Source organism: Botryllus schlosseri, chromosome 10 (assembly GCF_051294905.1).
Source record: "Botryllus schlosseri isolate E-star chromosome 10, Bs_hap1, whole genome shotgun sequence".
Lineage (NCBI taxonomy): Eukaryota > Metazoa > Chordata > Ascidiacea > Stolidobranchia > Styelidae > Botryllus > Botryllus schlosseri.
This window is the reverse complement of record NC_137245.1, coordinates 13,021,446-13,044,466: the sequence shown is the minus strand read 5'-3', so window position 1 is coordinate 13,044,466 and position 23,021 is coordinate 13,021,446. Positions and strand designations below refer to the sequence as shown.

The 23,021-nt window shown below is 40.4% G+C and overlaps 2 protein-coding genes across 5 annotated transcripts in view; one reads left to right on the top strand and one right to left on the bottom strand.

Moving 5' to 3' along the window:
- LOC145448277 (uncharacterized) overlaps positions 1-23,021 on the top strand; it is a 219,879-nt gene that overhangs the window by 147,875 nt on the left and 48,983 nt on the right. The gene's annotated exons all lie outside the window — the stretch shown is intronic.
- Positions 6,522-9,337, bottom strand: LOC145447735 (uncharacterized). The gene is made up of 6 exons (XM_080325992.1): positions 8,805-9,337; positions 8,605-8,735; positions 8,463-8,536; positions 7,418-7,483; positions 7,264-7,344; positions 6,522-6,755 (listed from the first exon to the last, which is right to left on the bottom strand). Exons 1-6 carry the CDS (start codon positions 8,919-8,921, stop codon positions 6,616-6,618), a joined length of 609 nt encoding a protein of 202 aa, XP_080182118.1. The 5' UTR covers positions 8,922-9,337; the 3' UTR covers positions 6,522-6,615.

The following is a 23,021-nucleotide window of genomic DNA, read 5'->3' as shown; positions in this document are numbered from 1 at the left end:
AATCAGGGTTTTGATGTTGTAGAAAGTAAATAATTTTATTGAGTTGTGTGTTTGATGAAAGTGATTGGTTACAAGTATGTGTTGGGGGAAAGAAAATTTAATTTTCTGTAAGCGCCAGTTTGTGACAAAATGAAAATAGATTCGTGGTTACAATTGAATTGCGCTGTTTTAATGTACGCTTCAACATGGAGACTTGACGCTGAACAACAATTCGATTCACAAAACATATCCACTGCAAAATATACCACTGGTGTGCAAAGGGTTAGGAACATTTTTAATACAGTTCCATCTACTAGTTGTTTTGTTGTGACAACAATCATGTGATGACTCAGCACTTTTCGTTTGCAAAGTAGATTGATCTGTGTGTAAGATGTAAGGGCGGGGGCTATAGAAAACATAGGTACTCTGTTGTGGAAGTAACTCGATTACTGTGATGACATTGATAGGTGACCGTGTTTTTGTTTTTGAAAGATGTCGCGGTACCTGAATAATGTTCTCGAAAAGTCAAACTCGGACGGATATCATGACTGTGTAGGACTTACGATAAACATATATTGTACACATACAACATTGTTACAAGAACTATGATATTTCTGTAAGTACTATAGTTGTGTGTTGTATTATTTGAGTATTTAGATGTGTGACCATTCGTGTAAAAAAGTTCTTGTGATACCAAAACAGTTTGTAGAGTCGAACCATTTGGTTTCGTAGTGTGAGGATATCGAGTAAAGTCGATTACTTTGCGTGATGTAAATATCCTTCGTACTTTTGCAAGAGTTGTGAGGATGATCATTCGTATTCTACAAAGTAACTAGTTGATACTACAAAATATTGAATGACCGCTAACACACTGAGTTCATAACCCAAGATAGTGAAAATTGTTTACTGTTAGACTACAATAATTCGTATCCAGCAAAACGATAGACACCAAAGGTTCGATGGAGTTCAAATCTAGATTGTATTAAGCGAAGTGATGAGTACCTCCAGTAATAAAATCGAAACGGCCAAAATAATTTTTCTGTGTCTTGGTTGTTGTAAATAACTATTTGGTATGATATTAGTTGAGTGTGTGACAATTCGTATCTGTCGAGGGGTTGAATGTTTAACCATATAGAAACGAATCCAGAACACATAAAGTATACATTAATCACAATAGAATCGACGAGAATGTTAACCACGTAGAGTGTGTTTGTTTAAAAGTCATTTCCAATACGGCTACTTCGATCGGTATTAATTCCGCGTCATACAAAAACATGAAACCGTTGTACAGTTTTGTAGTATGAGAATATTTTTTGTGTGACGAAAATATATTTTATTGATATTGCACACTGGTTTCATTACCCAAGTGAGTGAAAATTGTTTTCCGCTGGACAGATATGATTTGTATTTAGAAGAAAAAAAACGACCCACACCGATTAAGCGACGCTGTTTAATAACCAATGAGTGAGTGAAATTTCTTAGGGGTTTGATTTAGCTAGTTAATTGCCGGTGATTCAATCACACACAAGTAACGTCTTTTAGTGACAGAGTATTGTGATGGTATTTACTTTAGCGAATGACAACGGAAAAATTTCCGATTTCTTTGTCGGTGTATGTGTTACACAAATAATTCTAGTACACCTAACTATAGGACACATTTGGCAAACATCGTGCAAATTGTTTCTTTGTGATGGCAACGACTTTCAGCGGCTTGGTTTCATGTCGGGAATTATTATTTGCGGGTTCAAAAACAATTTCAATCAATACTACAAATGAACAACAATGCAAAACACGTTTAGTGAATTACAGTGTAGTAAGTACTTCCTTGAAATTACGAGTGTTGTGCACTAGACATTTCTAGGTGAATTGGATGCTTCTAGCAAACATATACCAATTTGCTTTTGTAATGATCAAAGTGTTAGAGTGTAACCTCACGATATTTTACATTTAGCGCGTTCTATAGAGAGTGTGAACGGATTAAGTATTAATCACCCTTCGATATCCAAAGCGATATTTTCACACTGTGTAATGCGTGTATGTTTCAATTCGCCGTCACGAATTCCGACAGCAACGACACTGGTGTTTCATCTTTACCTTAATTCATAAATATCACGACAGTCGGAACGGGAATCGAACGCATGCCTACTTTTAGATAGGCGACACTAGCGATTTTATTACACCTGTGAAATACTTGAAACAGCGACTCGTGATTGTGTTAGCTATATTCATCCTCTATATCTGTGAGCACAAAGATTTCTTAACTTTGGTTGCAACTCGTTCGTAACGAATTGGTCCGTGCAATCTAGAAAAGACACAAGTTGAAGACGAATGATATGATTTTAATCAACTAAAAAGTCCTTTTGTTTTGGTGTTGGGTGTAATACAATCTGTATAACCATGAATTACTTTGATTATAATCGAGTTGTCACGATTATTCGTATTTTCGTTAAGAGTTGATTTCAAAAATGGGTATGATGAGATTTCAAAATGGGTATGATGAGAATATCGGATTGTGAATCGATGTCATCGTAAAGAACTTACTTACCTCACGATATCTTACATTAAAATATACGGATTCGTCTGTGAGAAATTAATTCTCGGTTACTTTTCGGGTATTCAAATCTCGTACACTCAATGTTAATCTCAAGTCGCAAGCATTGATTTGTAGTTGTTTCGTCGTGAAAACTATCAATCGCTTTTACAGTAGAATAATTAAATATGAAGAATACAACTGATATTGATTGTTGGATGTGGTGGTTGTACAAGTGTCGTTTGTCTACTTTCGGATACATACTCTTGTGCTATGTGAGTTACAACGGATTTACTTGGCAGTGTTTTCATAATTGACTCTTTCGAGTGTTGTAAGATGTCGAGATGTCGAGACGAATAGAGTTTGCATTTCCAGTTTCGTAAAAAATAGCTAGTTCGTTAATAAAGTTATAGGTTCTCATGAGTTGATATTATTCAGATCAATATGTGAATATTACAAGCGAGCAACACTATTCGTGTTCACCAGGATGAATTAATAAAGTTTAGAAGTTGTAGTAATATAATCAAGTAAGTGAAAATTAGGTTTAACACATGTGAATGTTTTTGTGCTTGACTCTCTTGTGTGTTCTAACACGGTAAAATTTCGGGGTGCGGTAATGATAGCATTTTCAGAAACTCAATTGTAACAAAAATATTTATTGACCAATGATAGAGTTGTAAGTTTCAACGTTTGTTTCAAATCAACGAGCGAATAATCTGACAACCAAGCGATCAACATTGTTAATATTATTGATATAAGACAGTACCATGTTTACGGACTCTGAATAATATTATCTTGATGTCAAGGTGATATATTTACGCATTCGGATACGATTCAACTTGATTTTTGTAGTGAGTTTCAAGTTGACGAAATACCAACGCGATTGAGTATTATCATGATTCTTGTTCCTCAACTAAAGTCAATCGCTATTCCAAGGTGTGAAAACGAATCGCCGTCTACGACGGTTCTGTGACAGGCTAATTACCAAAACATTACCTTGTGAGCGATCGGTATCTCTGTAACACCAAATCACGAGGGTCGCTATGTCTGAGGTATTATCCTGTGAGCAGTCGTAGGATTATAAAATTATTTCACACCTTTTTGAATGAGCGTTAACTTCGCAAAGGATTACAGTTAGAGTGGAAATAAGTGAGAATTTGTCAGTATTCGAATCACCGTCTGCGACGGTTCTGTTATTCGTTACTTATTAAATCTTACGAGTGAAATCAAGTTCTGTGACAAACTGCTTACTAAAATTTCACCGCGTGAGCGATCGGCATGTCTGTAACACCAAGTCGCGAAAGATGGCTATGTCCGAGACATTATCTTGTCAGCGATCGCGGGGTTTGTAATATATTTCACACCTATTTGAAGTGTTAGTATGTGAACGCGGCTATTGTTGGTATTCGAATCACCGGCTACGCCGGCTCTATGGTAAACTAATTACCAAAATATTACCTTGCAAGTGATTCCTAGATTTAGCAAACTATTTCACACCCATTTTTCTGATAGTACGACATGTCATCGCAGACTATACCTGAGAGTACGATATGCCGCCGCGCTCATAAGAATAACGATATATTAAAGTCGCAATCACCGTAAACGTTGGGATTAACTCGAATCGGTCATATATAATAATTTGGGATATACACTAAGTAAGGACCAATCACGTGACTATTTACCATACCTGATACTTCTTCAACACCGGTCGAGAGATGCATATACCCGAAAGTACGAATTACCACCACGGCACCGGTTGAGCGATCCGTATACCGAAAAGGGTTACCGCGCCCGAGATGTCTATACTAGCCCAGATACCGGTTGAGCGAAAGGGGCGTCAAAATGGTCACCGGTTCAACACGAGTTTCGAGGCACCGGTTGAGCGATCCCTATACCGAAAAGGGTTACCGGTCGAGAGATGCCTATACCAACCCAAGTACCGGTCGAGCGGAAGGGGGGGTCAAAAGGGTCACCGGTTGAGCGGGCCCCATAAGAAACAATTGCAGGTCACGAGCGATCATACTAACTACTGGCATTATGTCACCCGAGTCGTCGTTAGGTATCGTGTACAACTGTACATTATAGGCTATCACTTCACAGAAATGTAGGGTTGGAATTAGCAAAATGACGTCACGTGACGTCATGAGGTTCACGTTCGCGTTCACACAGAACCTTTCAAGAAGGTTCGTGTGCACACGAACCTGAACCTTTCAGAGGTTCACACCATCCCTTGTAGGCACATCAGAGCTTGCTCTTATGATATGTTGCTCCAACTTGTGTTCTGTTTTTTTAACGATTTCCCATTTTCTGACTCGTGAGTAAATGAGAAGAGCAAAGAAAATCACGATAACGTGTGCTCGGCTCTTAAGCTCAATCGAACTTGAAAGTTCATAACAGTTTAATAACCTTCAGTTACCAATAACCTGCTTCCTAGACGACGGAAAAAATCATAGTTTTTGAGGCATCTCGCGACCCGAGCCTCACGCATGACAAAAATGCATTTTTAGTATTACACTATATGCTACAATTTTACGGACATGTATGACATACACAATTGTACCCAACACGAAACATGTCTGACGCACTCGATTTCAAATAGGGGTGATTTAAATTCCTCTGCTCGTCGCATTTATAATACTGTCTACTCGTTTTGCAAGAACGTGACTATTTGGTGCCGACTGCCGACAACGGAGCATATCCATATCGATATCGATATGGTTTGGCCAATAAGCGACGGTCATTTTTGACCAAGGTTTTATCGCCGCTGATGTTTTCGGCACCGCATTTTATCAGCGGTATGTTGGCCAAAACTTTGAATATTCATGTGCTCCGACGCAGAAGGGGTTGGCCTAGAATCGAATGAGTCTCATAGGCCTGAACTCGCTCGCTACACACCCTACACTGGTTCATCCCAACGGTCTTCGACCATTTTTCCAGAAAAAATCAGTCGGATAAATATTTTCACGAATTCAAACCAAAGGTCGGCAGATTCTCATGATTAAGCCATATTTTTTTGCGTTTCTCGCTTATTGGCTAGAGCACCCAACACAGTGACCTTGGATATGTAAAAACTATCGCATGATTTTTTGCAATAAATTCAACAAATATTACGAAAAATTCTAACCTTTGCGGCGCGTAGTTTAATAACCCTTGAAGGGGTAAAAATTTGCGTTACAGTAACTTGTGAATGTGAGTCTGTAATGATGGTATTTACTGCTATCCTACTGCTTCGCGCTAATCAAACTGTTATTACGAAAATATGATGATTGTTCAGCGGAAGAAAGCAGAAAGTCAACTTGACGTCATTATTCCAACCTGTCACCGGCTCAGACGGGCTGATATACTGTATGTCTGTCACTACACCAGTTTGCAAACCAGGCTTTTGGTTACGTAATAATTATAGTGCGAAAATATTAAATCACTACAGCTTGTGAGAGACAAAGTTATCGTCAAAGCTACGATTTGTTGTTCGTCGTAAGTCAAACAACTTTTACAACTGCGTCGCAACTGCAAAAGTTAGGGATACACTGCCCTTGAATTTCCTATTAGGTTCATTTGAATTATTCCTCGTCAGGAAAGTAACAATCATTTACGATTTTCATTCGCACCACCTTCCTCATTCGCACTACAAATTTTTTCATTGGCACAAGTGAGTACCTTCCAACAGGTTGAAAGGCACTGTTCTAGTTGATACAATCGGTGATGCCTAAAAAGTCAACATGTACTTCAGCGTATCCGACATGTGTCCTGAGTACTCGCTTATACATTAATACATTACGTTACGGAAATGTAGGGTTGGATTAGCAATATGGCGTCACCTGATGTGATAGGTCCGTGTTGACGTCCGCTCTCACAGAGCCTTTCAAAAAGCTTCGCGTTCACACGAATCAGAACACTTCAGGAGTTCGCACCATCCCTAGAGATAGGTCATGGCCGAAAAAGGGTTGAAAATCCCTGGTTATCATTGTCATTCCTGATTGACGGTCTTAATTAATATGTTCACTGCCGTGAGTGCACATTGAGCATATATATTCTATAGTTCCATTAACATTATACCCGGTGTTTCAATATAGTAAACATAAAACATAAAGCATATATTTGCAACATCAAATTCCCTCCATGTCTTTACAGCCAGTAAATCGAAGAGGTGCTGACACGCCGTGCTTCAGGAGATCGTTATGGATGAAAATCAACTCATCTGCAGACACTACGTTTGCTCTCGTGTATACCCAAACAATCCAATTACCTGAAATTAGTAATGGACACGAAGAAATATTAAAGTAATAACGGCAGACCAATAACATGCGGGTTATAGCTGATTTACACATACACATAGATAGTAGACATCTCCATGTAGCTTGAACGACATAAAGGTCTTTAGTATTCAGACAGCTTGACGCTTAGGGTCATTCGACTTCTCAAATTACATTTCCTGATTGTGAGTCAACGAGTAACGCAGATGCCTTCAAAATACGTGATTGTGTTTTAGTGATCAGATGAGTTGGCCTACTTTTTTCTCATTACAAGTAACACTTACATTATTATGTATTGTGATGACCTGTGCATGAATCCATTTTATCTTAAGCATGGGCATTGGCCTTACATAGCAGGTGCGCATGAATCGATCGCATGCATGAATTACTGAATCTAGAAAGGGTATATTATATATAGAGCAAAATTCCTTATATGCCTACTGAAAGGCTCTTAGGCGGGGAATTAGAATACAGTTAAATATCGCCTATACCCAGACCTACCGGCGGGGTCACATTTGACGTACGCACAATAATATCCAGAGTCTCCAAGCAGAGCATATATATCCCATTCCAGCTCAGTGTCTGTAAAATGTATTAATGTTTATTCAGTTGGATGCTACTCTGCTCGTATCCTAGCGCAACATGGCATATATACCTTCCGATCTTGCTTTGGGATCGATCCTTCCAGACTGATCCTGAGACAAAGCTATCTCTTCGTCTTCTGTTAAAAGACAAAAATAGTAGTCATTTCAGGAAACCTCATATATTGCAGCCATTTACTCTGATTATCGCAAGCTCCAGCTCATAATCATATTCAGCATAGCCCACAAGAATGACTAAAATTTATTTATGGTTCAGTGGAACCATGCAGGGACGACTATCAAGAATATTTGTTGAAGTAGGCTAGGAACGGGAGAATGCCTGAACAAAATTACTGGCAGCTGTCACCGAATGATGCTGAGACACAGTTATTCTTTCGATTGAACCAAGAGAACACCGGGAACATTGCATGGCAATGGACCGTATATAATGGATGTATCCAATGTATAATTCGCGTATTTGTAGGGATACCATATGTACTCTTTTAAGAGGATTTGTGCTCTTTTTGAATACAACTGAAATATCCTCCGAGGACGTCCAAATGTCCTAATCTTTTTCAATCTGCCCTTCCTTTATGTTTTGAGAGTTAGGCGACTAGAGACGACTAAAAAGGTCTATTCGCTAGAAATTACGCGTGCAAATCTGCTTTTTCTGGAACTGCCGGGGAGGTTGACTAAAAGAAGATCAACCGAAAGGAAACTGTCCGAGGAGACCCAGATTTAAGATTTAAGTCTACCTTTTTTTAATCAATCTGCCGGGCGATCAGCATTATCTTTTTAAACTTCCCGTATCATTTCTCTTGTTTCGACTTGAAAAAGGTATCCTTTTTCGAAACTTAACATCTGCTAACCCGAGTATTTGATATTTACTCAGAACGAAGTCCTATCATAAGTTTTAAAACATTCCAGCCGTTTCTCAGAAGATTCTTATCAAATGAGATTTAACCTTGATTGCAGAGGAACTCTGTGTCGAAAAATTAAATTTCATGGTTAGTAGTAAACAATTTGCAGGGTATAAGGTCGGTTATTGCCGATTTTTCTAATTCTAAGAGCCAGATCCAGGCCTGATTCGAAAAGCCTTTTCATTGCAGAACTCCGTACTTTCCACAATCGCCTGTCGAAAATGTCCATCGCCAGTATTGAAAACGTGTGGATGAAAGGAAGCTTGTCGCCCTCTTAATAATAAAATTCGCCATATAATTCGGCATATAATTTAATTAATTCAAACGGTAATGTGACTGACCCGTGAAAGTAAACCTCATATGTGCTGTGAAATCCCCCGGAAGTCGGCGTGATGTCCGTAATAGTCAAGCAATTATGATTTTGGGATATTGCATCCATGGTCGTCAATGTTTCGTACAAAGTGCCGTTGTACTGTTACATATTGTGAAGGTTACATTTGCCCGAGACATTCATTTTACAATGCTCTGCATTTAACCATACCTCGCTCCAATCGATAGGATAATCTTCTTTTGGTAGAGGAGCTGAAACATCACATTGCGTTTGCACGGACGACGCCAACGCGACGCTAATGAAACTTGCCAAAAGAAAAGGAATCATAGTTCCGCTACAATCCGGATCTATATCTTCTGCCGCAAATCAACGCCCACAGAGTGTCACATTAAATTATATAAACATTTCTGCGATCTCTGCTGCTAGTCATTTCGAATCCAACTATTGCTACTCTACTCAAATCATCGCATTTGATACTTGGGTACAGAAACCGTTGTTCCCAGCCCTATATACACTCAAGAGCGTGACATTGACCATGAACATACACCTCTAAACCAACATCGATAACAGCGGCGTTGATAGAGCCCTTACAGTTCAATCAATACGCTAGATGGCCAGGTTCAACGGAATTTCCAGCAGATCTCAGCAAGTCTGCCGATATCATAACGGCGTTCAACACATCAAAAGACATCGAGAAATTCACAATGCGTGTGTGCAAGTGCACCAATCGATGAACTGTGCGGATGTGTGAATTATCACGCTCACGTTGGTATATATACTGATATTCGCAGCATCAGCAAAGCAACAATAACAACAACAATGCAAAAAACATGCAAGTTTTTCGTGAGTAAAATTGACATAATTTGTCCCTCGACGCCACGTGTAATCATAATGCCAATACACTCACAGAATAACTCGTGACTTCGCGAACACGAAATTCGCAGCATCGCAAAGCAATAACATCGCAAAGAACCTGCAGACTGCAGAGTCAAGTGTACCTGTTTGATGCTGGTGTGATCAGACTAGATGACCTTCACGGTCTTTTCGATCATTCCTATCTAATACAGAATTCTGTGCAAGCATATTTTCTGTACCACCATCACTGCCGTGTGTTATGTATGTTGGTTGGATGAAAATAAAGACTCTCTCTCTCTCTCTCTCTGCAGATTTTGGTACTTCTTCGGTATTCTCCACCCAGCGACCAATGTTCCCCATGATCGCCATCTTTTAGTGTTCCCCATGAATACATAAGAATTTATGGTGTTTCACGTGGAAACCAACCGTGCTCACCATTTTCATCTGTTTTCTCTTCACTGGGTTGCGAGAAAGGGAGATTGGAGGTGGGTTAGGATATCCATAGATTAGGGGTGTAATGAGGGTATATTAGGGTTGGGGAAGGGGGATATTAGAGTTCGGGGAAAGGGGGATATTAGGGTTGGGGGAAAGGGGGATTGGAGGTGGGTTAGGGTCAAAGTTGGGGTTAGGGTATCCCAAGATTAGGTTTAGGGGAACGGGGATATTAGGGTTGTGGGAGGGGGTGATGAAATTCAGGATCTACTCCGTTCTACCTACGGCTTGAGATTCCCTATTTCTTACACTTGACAGACATTAGTCCAACACACACAGCAGAGTATATTACAGCAGACCTGTTCATACAGCGAGCGACGTATCGTACTACTACGAGGTAAGCCAGAATCAAACCAATTATACCCCAGTATCAAAACTTCAACTCGAACGTGCACGAGAAACCAGAACATTTTCAACATGAGTCATTCTCACTCATGCAAGGAGACTAGTGGTTAGCTATCAAAGTTCCAGAATATTCCAAACACTAGTACAGTATACAACGAATACACAATATGTACAATATATACAACAGTTTACCAATGTCTCATGTAACATGAAAATCATCATTTTCAACACTCCTTCTCTTGAGACATTTTTAAACGTTCAACACAACGGCAATGACCTACACCAATCTTAACTCTCAAGTAACAGCAGGTTGTCGACGTGACGGCTTTGTCAAAATGTCGGCAAATTCATCATAAGTAGGGATGGTGTGAACGTGAGGTTCACGTTCGCGTTCTGTGTGTGAACCTCACAAATTTAGACGTTCACGTTCACAAACGAACCTTGGCAGGTTCTGCACTGTGAACCTTTTTCATATATTACAATTTTCACTTCATTATGACATCTTTGGTTGAAATTTTTACATTTCAACTGCGGGCCACTCTACGCATGGCGCTGGCAGCACAACAAAAATCAACACTAAACGAGCATGCACCTTGACAATCTCAAAAATATTACTTGCTTTCTTACTTGAAATATCCAGCTTTCCGTTTGTGAATTTCTAGTGACTCTATGCTGCGAGCTTGACCCGCAGTGACACAACATCAAGAGCGAAATACACTACATGTAGTCAGCGAATGATGCTTATTCAACCAATCAATGAAATTGATATCTTTCTCTGATGTAAAAAATCTAGCAGGCGTACGGGGTCAATCTTAACTTCATATGTTTATTGTATCTTAAAATCAAAATCCGTGCGATCGGGGTGTTGGCTACTGCTGTATAACTTGCTAATGGGGTAATATCGGTAGCAAGTATCGAAACCCGTTTTACACTCTGCTCAATATCAACGTCGCAATACTCAGACGCCAACTACATTGTTCGGTCTGGCCTAGACCGCTAAGGCGTAAGCTTATATTTCCGTGCAAGTCCTCGTCGAGATTGTAGGCAAAGCCACGGAAGATATTGATTTTATGGGATTATTATATCATTTGATTGCCCCAATTGATACATTTGGCGATGTTTATAACGTCTATATGTATTAGGGTTGTTCAAAATTTGGAAAATGTTTGGAATTCTGCGTGTCCATCGCTTACTCTGTAGATTATTGTTAAAAAACAATAATGGGCTTGAAAGAAGCTCCCAGGAAAGCCGCTAACATTTGTCTAAATGCGTTTGAAAGTCGTTGTTGAAGAGTGGGCGGGCAACCGACAGCAAAGGCGGGCAATCGCGAAACCACGGTTCTTGATTGGGTAATCGGCTAAGCTTCACTGATTACTGCAACAGCTGACTCGGATTCGGGAGCTTCGCTTTACTAAATTGAAAGTCTGTTTTGCTGAGGTAGAGTCTGTTAGTAGCGGTTGTGGTTCTGTAGAATCGCGTTGTGGGTTGATGAGTCATTAGTAGTACTGTAACACATGTTCTTTGAATGCTTCAGAGTCGATAGCAGTAGTTTATGATTTGGAGCAACAATAGTGCAGTCATGGCACAGGCAAAACGGCGAAATATTGCACACATGCCGCAGCGAAGAACAAGATCCAAATCTGAGCAGTCCTTGGTCGGATATACTTGCGATTACATCTGTGGCTCGAGATTACCTATTATACGAGAAGTAATGAGTTACTTGCTGCATCTGAAAGAGCATTGCCCTCAGTCAACCCCTACTCATGAACTATGTACTGTGGTGGTGGATGATGTAATGACAGTGTGGAAAATGGCGAGAATTGCGACAATGCAGAAATCACATGTGGTGCGATCACTTCAAAACCTGCACGAAAGATGGCGTGATCTGAAGAAGAATCCGAAACAGGAAAGTGAACCCAAGGGTAGGAGGAGAAAATTTACTGATAATTTGGACAAGCTGTGGGATATTGGAAGTGGAGATGCCATAACAACAATAGAAAATGACATTTATCTATCACATGAAAGAAAGCTTTAAGACATTGCATTTTATGAAGATCAACGGCAATCTCGCCAGTCAATAATGTTGGGAAGAGACAAAATTCTGGCTAAAGACCTCAAAAAAAATAACAGCAGCCATTGCAGATCAAACTGTTGAAAACGTTTCACACGACACAAGTTGTGACTATGTTGTTTTAGCATCATCGTCATCTTCAAAAGAGGGTGACAGTTTGAGTTCAAGTTCTGACTATGATGCTGATGTTGGACTTGGAACCTCGACCCAATCCATTGAACTGATGGCACCTAAAAATATTATGAAAAATACGCATGTGTCCCAAGCTCTGGATCGATTGCAAGTAACTGACAATGATGCAACGATGCTGATGGGAGCATTTATTAAGGCTTGTGGAGGAGATATAGCCATGTTCTCCCGGTCAAGATCTTCAACGAAGAGAGCCAGGGAAACAAATCGCCTGGAAATATCTCAGGACATTTTGGAAAAATTTGCCGAAAATAGACCACAGCATGTTGCCATTCATTGTGATGGAAAGCTCACAGAGGATAGATTAGGAAATCGATATGAAGCTTTGTCAATTGTTCTATCTTGTCAACCTCAATACTCGGAAGGAAAACTACTTTGAATTCAGAAGATACAAAATGTGGCAGGTCACACACAAGCTGAAACTACTTTCAACATAATTAAAAAGTGGGATATACAAGATGCTGTAACAGCTTTGGTTTTTGACACCACAGCAAGCGATAGCGGCTGGAAGAAGGGTGCAGCGAAGATCATTGAGGACCTTCTAGGAAAGAAGGTTTTTTACCATGCGTGTCGGCACCATGTGTAAGAGCTAGTAGTCAAAGACGTCTGGAAATGTTTATTTGGAAAAGCAACAACCGGACGAGAGAACACATGGTTTGCCTACCTTAAGAAGAGCTGGAGCAGTCTTGACAGAAAACAGCAATTCAAGACTCTGACTATTCCTATATGCTTCAAAGAACGAGCAGCAATGACAGTTGAGAACTTCAAGCTACTACTCGCCAGAAAAGATTTCTTCACACGGGATGACTACAAACAATGTGTGACTAATGCTCTTGCTCTTCTCCGTGCAGATGGAGATATACATCATCACAAACCTGGTGCAACACACCATGCAAGGTGGATGGGCACAATTCCGTATGCTCAGAAGATGTTTATGTGGGCTGGTCAGTTACATTACAAATCTGAAGAAGTGGAACTGCTGCATCGCTTCAATTTATTTTTAGTTCTCTTTTATATCCCTGCCTGGGTTGCTTCCAGCATTGGTCGTGATGCAGTCGGTAATGACTTGAGATTCATCCAGGACATGTTGAGTTACAAGGAACATGATGAACAGGAGAGGCCCGCCCTCGTTGAATGCAACTGTACACATCAACAAGGACACTACTTTGTCTGATTTTATTGGGCCACAGTCGTGGTACATATTTGATGTTTTTGAATGCTCTGGGGCGTGGCTAGCTCAACCGGTTGATGTTTGGCACTTATCAGATTCCTACACCAGAATGAGCTCCTACATCAGTTCTGTCAAAGTCTTTAATGATGCCGCAGAACGAGGTGTAAAGCTAAGCACAGACTATGCTGCAATCTTGACTGACAATGAACAACAAAGAGACAGTCTGCTTCAAGCTGTAGAACAGCATAGGAAGACAGTTGGAGACAGCACGAAGTCAACTCTAATCAAAAGCCTGTAATCTGCAACTTGTGCCTGACAATGCAACACTGATCTGCAACATACTTTTTTAATGTCTTTTGTAAATAGTGCTTTTCGCCTTCATTCAATTGTGAATAAAAAGTGTAATATGCGTTCGTTTATGGGTGAGACGTCGACTAGTCATAACAAGTACTACTGAGATGTTGACTCCTGGTGGTAAATTTTTGAGTTTCACTCACTGTAACTTTTGGAAAGGTTGAAGGTAGCAAGATGCATGCATCTAGTTTATTCGTATCTCAACTAGCGAGAGCACCTGTGCAATACATAGCACTTATACACATTCTGCTGGTAGATATTAACTTAGGCGGTTGCAATGTTGTACTATGGACTCTTGATGACAACATTAACAAAGGCAATATATCATGTCTGTAATGCCACCAACAGAAACGACTGCACAACAGCACGCAAAAATCGTTACCAGCAGTGTTCACAAAGTCGGTCTTTCAGCCAATCATCAGCTTATTATTACCGGCTTCAACCAATCAGGATTAATGGCTTCTCTTTGCCCGCCCACTTCATCGATTCCGCGCCCACTCGCCGACGGCTACTTTCAAACGCATTTAGACAAATATTACCGGCTTTCCTGCGAGCTTCTTTCAAGACCATTATTGTTTTTTAACAATAATCTACAGAATAAGCGATGGACACGCAGAATTCCAAACATTTTCCAAATTTTGAACATCCCTAATATGTATACTTCAGCATTGTGGCATTATGTGGCCCGAGTCGTCGCTAGGTATCGTGGCTATCACTGCACTGAAATGTAGGGTTGCGGGTTGGAATAAGTAATATGACGTCACGTGACGTCATGAGGTTCACGTTCCCGTTCACACAGAACATTTCAAAAAGGTTCGCGTTCACACGAACCTGAACCTTTCAGAGGTTCACACCATCCCTAATCATAAGTTGTCGCGTAACGAACTTCAATTCCATCTGCATCGACAGGAGATTTAACCAACTCGCACACTTTCAAATCACACATTGATTTCATTTCTATTGATGCAGCTTTTCTCAATAAATCAGAATGCTCGGAGCTCAATACATCTTTCAGACTTTTTGGCTCTGCCACGTGCACATAAGTATCAGGTACTGCATGCGACAATAATGAGACTGAAGGTTCAACTTTAACTCCAACTTCAACTTGTTCTACAGTCTGTCGCAAACTTTCATTGCATGTAAGTCTCGGAGGTGGCTGACCAGCATTCAAACGTGTAGACCTCCGCAATTCTGCAATTTCTTCTTCGTTTCCACTTCTCTCATCATCACGCAATTCCCGGTCGCCATCCATTCCAGGATAGATGAAACTCGACGCAGGCAATTTAGGCTGAGATTCAGCCACTTCTCCTTCTTGACCAAGTCGTGTTTCATCGACACGAACATGACGTTGTACAATCACTTCTCGTCCAACGTGGCCAATACGACGAGGCCACAACACAGCTGAAACGTCTCCAGCCAGACAATTTTCATTCACAAATTCCCCAACAGCATCAAGCGGTAAGACATCCGCTTTATTGCCATTGTTACACTTCGTGTCGACCATTGACAATTCGGAAGACACTCCTTCTGAACCACGCGGGATTTGAGAGTCATCGGCTGACCCTGCATCACCGACTTCACTTTTCAATGTCATAACACATGGCTTGTCAAGTTCGTTCGTATTATTATCAACTTCAAGAGAACGACGCTCCCTTTCGACGGGGCGTGACAAAGGCTCCCACATGTTTTTTTCAGTACAAGGACGACAATTCAGCACATACACATTGTTCACTATACTGCCAGTAGCAACATTGTGCCCAGCAACTCTATCAAAAATCCGAATACCATCCGAATTAAAAGCGACTGCATATTTCGGATTGGCAACAGCAGCTGTTACGGAAAACAGTGTTGTCGACAAGTCGGGAACATAAAGTGCGTTTTGTAAATCGGCAATACCAGTTCTCTTTCCATTTTCATACATGACCATACGAAGGGTCCCAATACCCTCAGCATAGATGACTTTACCATCACCCAATTCGATTTCCGCACGAAAAGGTCTCATTTCAATAAACATATCAGAATTGCAACTCATATGACTGGTTGCACCACTATCACAGATAACAGACAGTCTGTGTCGAGACAGGAAAACAGACGTAAGCATCAGATATTGCTTACTCACACGAAAACGATCGCTATTACCACGATGCGGCATACCCAGATTTCTACTTTCCACGGGTAACACAGCAGACGAATAAAACAGCGAATGTCTCTCTCCTACACGAGTCGATTTATTTTCTCGAGAATTATCACTTCCACAATCAGCATAATGAGCAGTCCGACGCTCAAAACGTCCTCTGCCTTCACCAGAAACACGTCCACGCCCATAACCTTTGATGAAATTCAGGATCTACTCCGTTCTACCTACGGCTTGAGATTCCCTATTTCTTACACTTGACAGACATCAGTCCAACACACACAGCAGAGTATATTACAGCAGACCTGTTCATACAGCGAGCGACGTATCGTACTACTACGAGCCGTACGAGGTAAGCCAGAATCAAACCAATTATACCCCAGTATCAAAACTTCAACTCGAACGTACACGAGAAACCAGAACATTTTCAACATGAGTCATTCTCACTCATGCAAGGAGACTAGTGGTTAGCTATCAAAGTTCCAGAATATTCCAAACACTAGTACAGTATACAACGAATACACAATATGTACAATATATACAACAGTTTACCAATGTCTCATGTAACATGAAAATCATCATTTTCAACAGGGGGGATATTAGGGTTTGGGGAAATGGGGATTGGGGGTGGGTTAGGGTCAAAGTTGGGGTAGGGTATCCCAAGATTGGGGTTAGGGGATATTAGGGTTGGGGGAGGTGGGATATTGGGGTTAGGGTTATGATTAGGGTTAGGGGAGGTGGGATATTAGGGTTGAGGGAGAGGGTGATGTTAGGGGAGGCGGGATATAGGGTTGGAGAGAGGGGGATGTTAGGGAGAGGGGTGATATTAGGGTTGGAGAAGAGGGTTAGGGACATGATATCCAACCCTAACATCCCCCTCTTCCCCAACCCTAATATCACCCCCTCTCCCCAACCCTAATATTACGCCTCCCCTAACATCACCCTCTCCCTCAACCCTAATATCCCACCTCCCCTAACCCTAATCCTAACCCTAAACCGGGTATTTCGGTTTTGGGTGACATATTATAACATTAGGGCCTAACCGTTCGCAATAGGCGTCGTAACATATATATTTCGAGGTAGCATCTAAACATATGCGCGTAGTAAATTCATTACTATTTTTTCTTTCGTGACGTAATGGAATACATCATGCGTCACCGATAGATTTATCCGATACATTACGTGTACATAGGAATATTTAACCCCGTCTCCTATATTAAACCTGGTTGAAAGGGTGTAAATAACGAATTCAAACGTTCGTGTCCGAGTCCAAGTTCGTGTCTATCGCTCGAAACGGCGTTACGTCATTCTCGCTTGCATTAGGTGGTATTCCATATCCATTTTAATATGTACGATCGATATATACAACGTCATATTTATCTGAGCTTTTGTTCGTGCTGTCATCGAATACATCATGAAGAAAATGGACGCCGGTTCGGTGCAATACATACATATAAACATACGTGAGGCGGTTGAAGTGGAAAAACATAAACATGGCGATTTCCAAACGCACAAGTACGAGTCCGAGTCTTCAAGTGTTACCCAATAATGCATTACGTAATATGAGTTTGCGGTAGACGTTCCTGCTCAACCGTGCTAATACGTGCGGTGTGCATACCCACGCATAATTGTTATCATCATTTCTATGCGTGACATCACTGAATACCTAATATCATGTGATTTGACATCATTAACTATACTGTCGCAGAACGTTATGAATTGTGAGTCGATGGAGATTAAACTAAGAATCGGTCGACATCTAATATCATGTCGACCAGCAGTATTTAGTTCATTATCGGTCGCCAATCAATGTTATGTCGACCGGTGTCTGTTCACAATTGGTCGACATGTATTATCAAGGCGACCAGCGTTACATACGAGGGGTGGATCTATAATCGTGCTACTATCATCCTTGTGAACTTGTACCCTACTGATTCATATGTAGTCAGGATCCCTAGTCCGGATCAAGTCGTTTTCTGCGGCATAATCTAATATTAGGGCCTAACCGTTCACAATGAGCATTGTAACATATAGATCTTAATGTACCTCCTAAACATATACGTGCATTAAAATAATTCTGAATTTTGTATTCGTGACGTCATGGAATACATTCTTCGTAACCGCTCTAACTATCCGGTCCACTACATATAGAGATGACAATTCAACCCTGTCTCTTATATTAAATATGGCAGAAAAACAGTGATAAATGTCGGAATCAAAATGTCGAGTCCGAGTCTCTGTCTATTACCTGAAATGGCGTCACGTCGTAACCGCCTGCCATATGCAGTATCCATTTGAAGGTGTACGGTAAACATATACACGCTTTATATTTATCCTAATCTTATTTCGTGACGTCACTTAATACATTATGAGTGAGAGGTATGCCGGTTCGGCCCCATACATATACATATACAAGAGCTGGCTGTATCTTATGTGGAGTATGGGTAAAAAACATGAAACATGCCATTCCATACGCACGAGTCCGAGCCCGTGTCAAGGTGGGCGGCATACATACATACATCTGCACGCATAATCTTTATCATAATTGTTAATCGTGACAGCACTGAATACGTACTGCGGGACAGGGATACCGAGCCGGTCCAATACATAAATATAAATATACTCAATTCAGTTTCTTACGTGGAGTATGTTTCATAAAAATGTCAAATAGTGATTTTCAAAGGGCCGAGTCTGATTATGATTTCGAGTCTCTGTCTGTTATCTGAGATGGCATTACGGCGTAATGTCGACCAGCATTATATATTATCATTATATCAATGATAGTGTTCCTATCCTCCGTATTAAATTATACCATACCGATTTATAGGTATGCAAGTATCATTGGGTACCATTGAACATCATTTAATATCGGGCGACATCTATTATCATGCCGACCACTGTTACATATTATCAATACAACTGTCACAGTCTACTCATTTTCAAAATGACTTTAAAAAAAAATATAAGATAACATAACATATGTATTCGAGGTAGCATCTAAACATATGCGCGCAGTAAAGTCATTATTATTTTTTATTTCGTGACGTAATGGAATACATTATGCATCACCGACAAATTTATCCCATCCATTACATGAACATAGGAATATTCAACTGCGTCTCATATATTAAACCTGGTTGAAAGGGTGTAAATGACGAATTCAAACTTTCGAGTCCGAGTCCAAGTACGTGTCTATCGCTCGAAACGGCGTTACGTCATACGCGGTTGCATTAGGTGGTATTCCATATCCATTTGAATATGTACGATCGTTATATACAACGTCATATTTATCTAAGCCTTTATTCGCGCCGTCACTGAATACATCATGAAGAAAATGGACGCCGGTTCGGTGCAACACATACATATAAATATACGTGAGGCGGTCTCTTACGTTGATGTGGAAAAACGTGAAAATGGCGATTTCCAAACGCAAAAGTCCGAGTCCGAGTCTTCAGGTGTTACCCGAGAATGTATTACGTACTATAAGTTTGCGGTAGACGTTCTTGCTCAACCGTGCTAATGCGTGCGGTGTGCATACCCACGCATAATTGTTATCATCGTTTCTATGCGTGACATCACTGAATACCTAATATCATGTGATTTGACATCATTTACTATCCTGTCGCAAAACGTTATAAATTGTGGGTCGACGGAGATTAAGCTAAGAATCGGTCGACATCTAATATAACAATGTCGCTCACCAGTAGTTAGTTCATTATCGGTCGCCAATCAATGTTTTGTCGGCCGGGGTATGTTCACAATTGGTCGACATGTATTATCAAGGCAACCAGCGTTACATACGAGGGGTAGATCTATAATCGCGCTACTATCATCCGTGTGAACTTGTACTTCTATGCGTGACATCACTGAATACCTAATATCATGTGATTTGACATCATTCACTATACTGTCGCAAAACGTTATAAATTGTGGGTCGATGGAGATTAAAATAAGAATCGGTCGACATCTAATATCATGTCGACCAGCAGTATTTAGTTCATTATCGGTCGCCAATCAATGTTATGTCGACCGGTGTCTGTTCACAATTGGTCGACATGTATTATAAAGGCGACCAGCGTTACACGAGGGGTGGATCTATAATCGTGCTACTATCATCCTTGTGAACTTGTACCCTACTGATTCATATGTAGTCAGGATCCCTAGTCCGGATCAAGCCGTTTTCTGCGACATAATCTAATATTAGGGCCTAACCGTTCACAATGAGCATTGTAACATATAGATCTTAATGTACCTCTTAAACATATACGTGCATTAAAATAATTCTGAATTTTGTATTCGTGACGTCATGGAATACATTCTGCGTAACCGCTCTAACTATCCGGTCCACTACATATAGAGATGACAATTCAACCCTGTCTCTTATATTAAATATGGCAGAAAAACAGTGATAAATGTCGGAATCAAAATGTCGAGTCCGAGTCTCTTTCTATTACCTGAAATGGCGTCACGTCGTAACCGCCTGCCATATGCAGTATCCATTTGAAGGTGTACGGTAAACATATACACGCTTTATATTTATCTTGATCTTATTTCGTGACGTCACTTAATACATTATGAGTGAGAGGTATGCCGGTTCGGCCCCATACATATACATATTAATATACACGAGCTGGCTGTATCTTATGTGGAGTATGGGTAAAAAACATGGAACATGCCATTCCATACGCACGAGTCCGAGCCCGTGTCAAGGTGGGCGGCATACATACATACATCTGCACGCATAATCTTTATCATAATTGTTAATCGTGACAGCACTGAATACGTACTGCGGGACAGGGATACCGATCCGGTCCAATAGATAAATATAAATATACTCAATTCAGTTTCTTACGTGGAGTATGTTTCATAAAAATGTCAAATAGTGATTTTCAAAGGGCCGAGTCTGATTATGATTTCGAGTCTCTGTCTGTTATCTGAGATGGCATTACGGCGTAATGTCGACCAGCATTATATATTATCATTATATCAATGATAGTGTTCCTATCCTCCGTATCAAATTATACCATACCGATTTATAGGTATGCAAGTATCATTGGGTACCATTGAACATCATTTAATATCGGGCGACATCTATTATCATGCCGACCACTGTTACATATTATCAATACAACTGTCACAGTCTACTCATTTTCAAAATGACTTAAAAAAAAATATAACATAACATAACATATGTATTCGAGGTAGCATCTAAACATATGCGCGCAGTAAAGTCATTATTATTTTTTATTTCGTGACGTAATGGAATACATTATGCGTCACCGACAAATTTATCCCATCCATTACATGAACATAGGAATATTCAACTGCGTCTCATATATTAAACCTGGTTGAAAGGGTGTAAATGACGAATTCAAACTTTCGAGTCCGAGTCCAAGTACGTGTCTATCGCTCGAAACGGCGTTACGTCATACGCGGTTGCATTAGGTGGTATTCCATATCCATTTGAATATGTACGATCGATATATACAACGTCATATTTATCTAAGCCTTTATTCGCGCCGTCACTGAATACATCATGAAGAAAATGGACGTGCTATAATGCGTGCGGTGTGCATACCCACGCATAATTGTTATCATTGTTTCTATGCGTGACATCACTGAATACCTAATATCATGTGATTTGAAATCTTTTACTATCCTGTCGCAAAACGTTATAAATTGTGGGTCGATGGAGATTAAACTAAGAATCGGTCGACATCTAATATAACAATGTCGCTCACCAGTAGTTAGTTCATTATCGGTCGCCAATCAACGTTTTGTCGGCCGGGGTATGTTCACAATTGGTCGACATGTATTATCAAGGCAACCAGCGTTACATACGAGGGGTGGATCTATAATCGCGCTACTATCATCCTTGTGAACTTGTACCCTACTGATTCATATGTAGTCCGGATCCAAACCGGGTAAATCGGTTTTGGGCGACATAATATAACATTAGGGCCTAACCGGTCGCAATAGGCGTCGTAAACCTATACATATCGAGGTAGCTTCTAAACATAGACGTGCAGTAAAATCTGTATCATGTTTTTCGTTCGTGACGTAATGGAATATATTATGCGTCACCGATAGATTTATCCGATCCATGACATTTACATAGGAATATTTAAAGGACGAATTAATACTTTATAGTCCGAGTACAAGCCGGGTAAATCGGTTTTGGGTGATATTATAACATTAGGGCCTAACCGTTCGCAATAGCCGTCGTAACATATATATTTCGAGTTAGCATCTAAACATATGCGCGCAGTAAATTCATTATTATTTTTTCTTTCGTGACGTAATGGAATGCATCATGCGTCACCGATAGATTTATCCGATCCATTACATGTACATATGAATATTTAACCCCGTCGCCTATATTAAACCTGGTTGAAAGGGTGTAAATATCGAATTCAAACTTTAGAGTCCGAGCCCAAGTTCGTGTCTATCGCTCGAAACGGCGTTACGTCATACGCGCTTGCATTAGGTGGTATTCCATCTCCATTTAATATGTACGATCGATATATACAACGTCATATTTATCTGAGCTTTTATTCGTGCCGTCACCGAATACATCATGAAGGAAATGGACGCCGGTTCGGTGCAATACATACATATAAACATACGTGAATGCATTACGTAATATGAGTTTGCGGTAGACGTTCCTGCTCAACCGTGCTAATACGTGCGGTGTGCATACCCACGCATAATTGTTATCATCATTTCTATGCGTGACATCACTGAATACCTAATATCATGTGATTTGACATCAGTTACTATCCTGTCGCAAAACGTTATAAATTGTGGGTCGTGACG

What these genes read in the sequence shown, in the direction of transcription:
- LOC145447735 (XM_080325992.1), bottom strand. Translation starts at nt 8,921, where the DNA reads ATGATTCCTTTTCTTTTGGCAAGTTTCATTAGCGTCGCGTTGGCGTCG. An exon ending in TCGACAGGCGATTGTGGAAA is followed by an intron (nt 7,484 to 8,462) that starts GTACGGAGTTCT and finishes GTCTTTTAACAG; the next exon opens with AAGACGAAGAGATAGCTTTG. An exon ending in CGTCAAATGTGACCCCGCCG is followed by an intron (nt 6,756 to 7,263) that starts GTAGGTCTGGGT and finishes TACTAATTTCAG; the next exon opens with GTAATTGGATTGTTTGGGTA.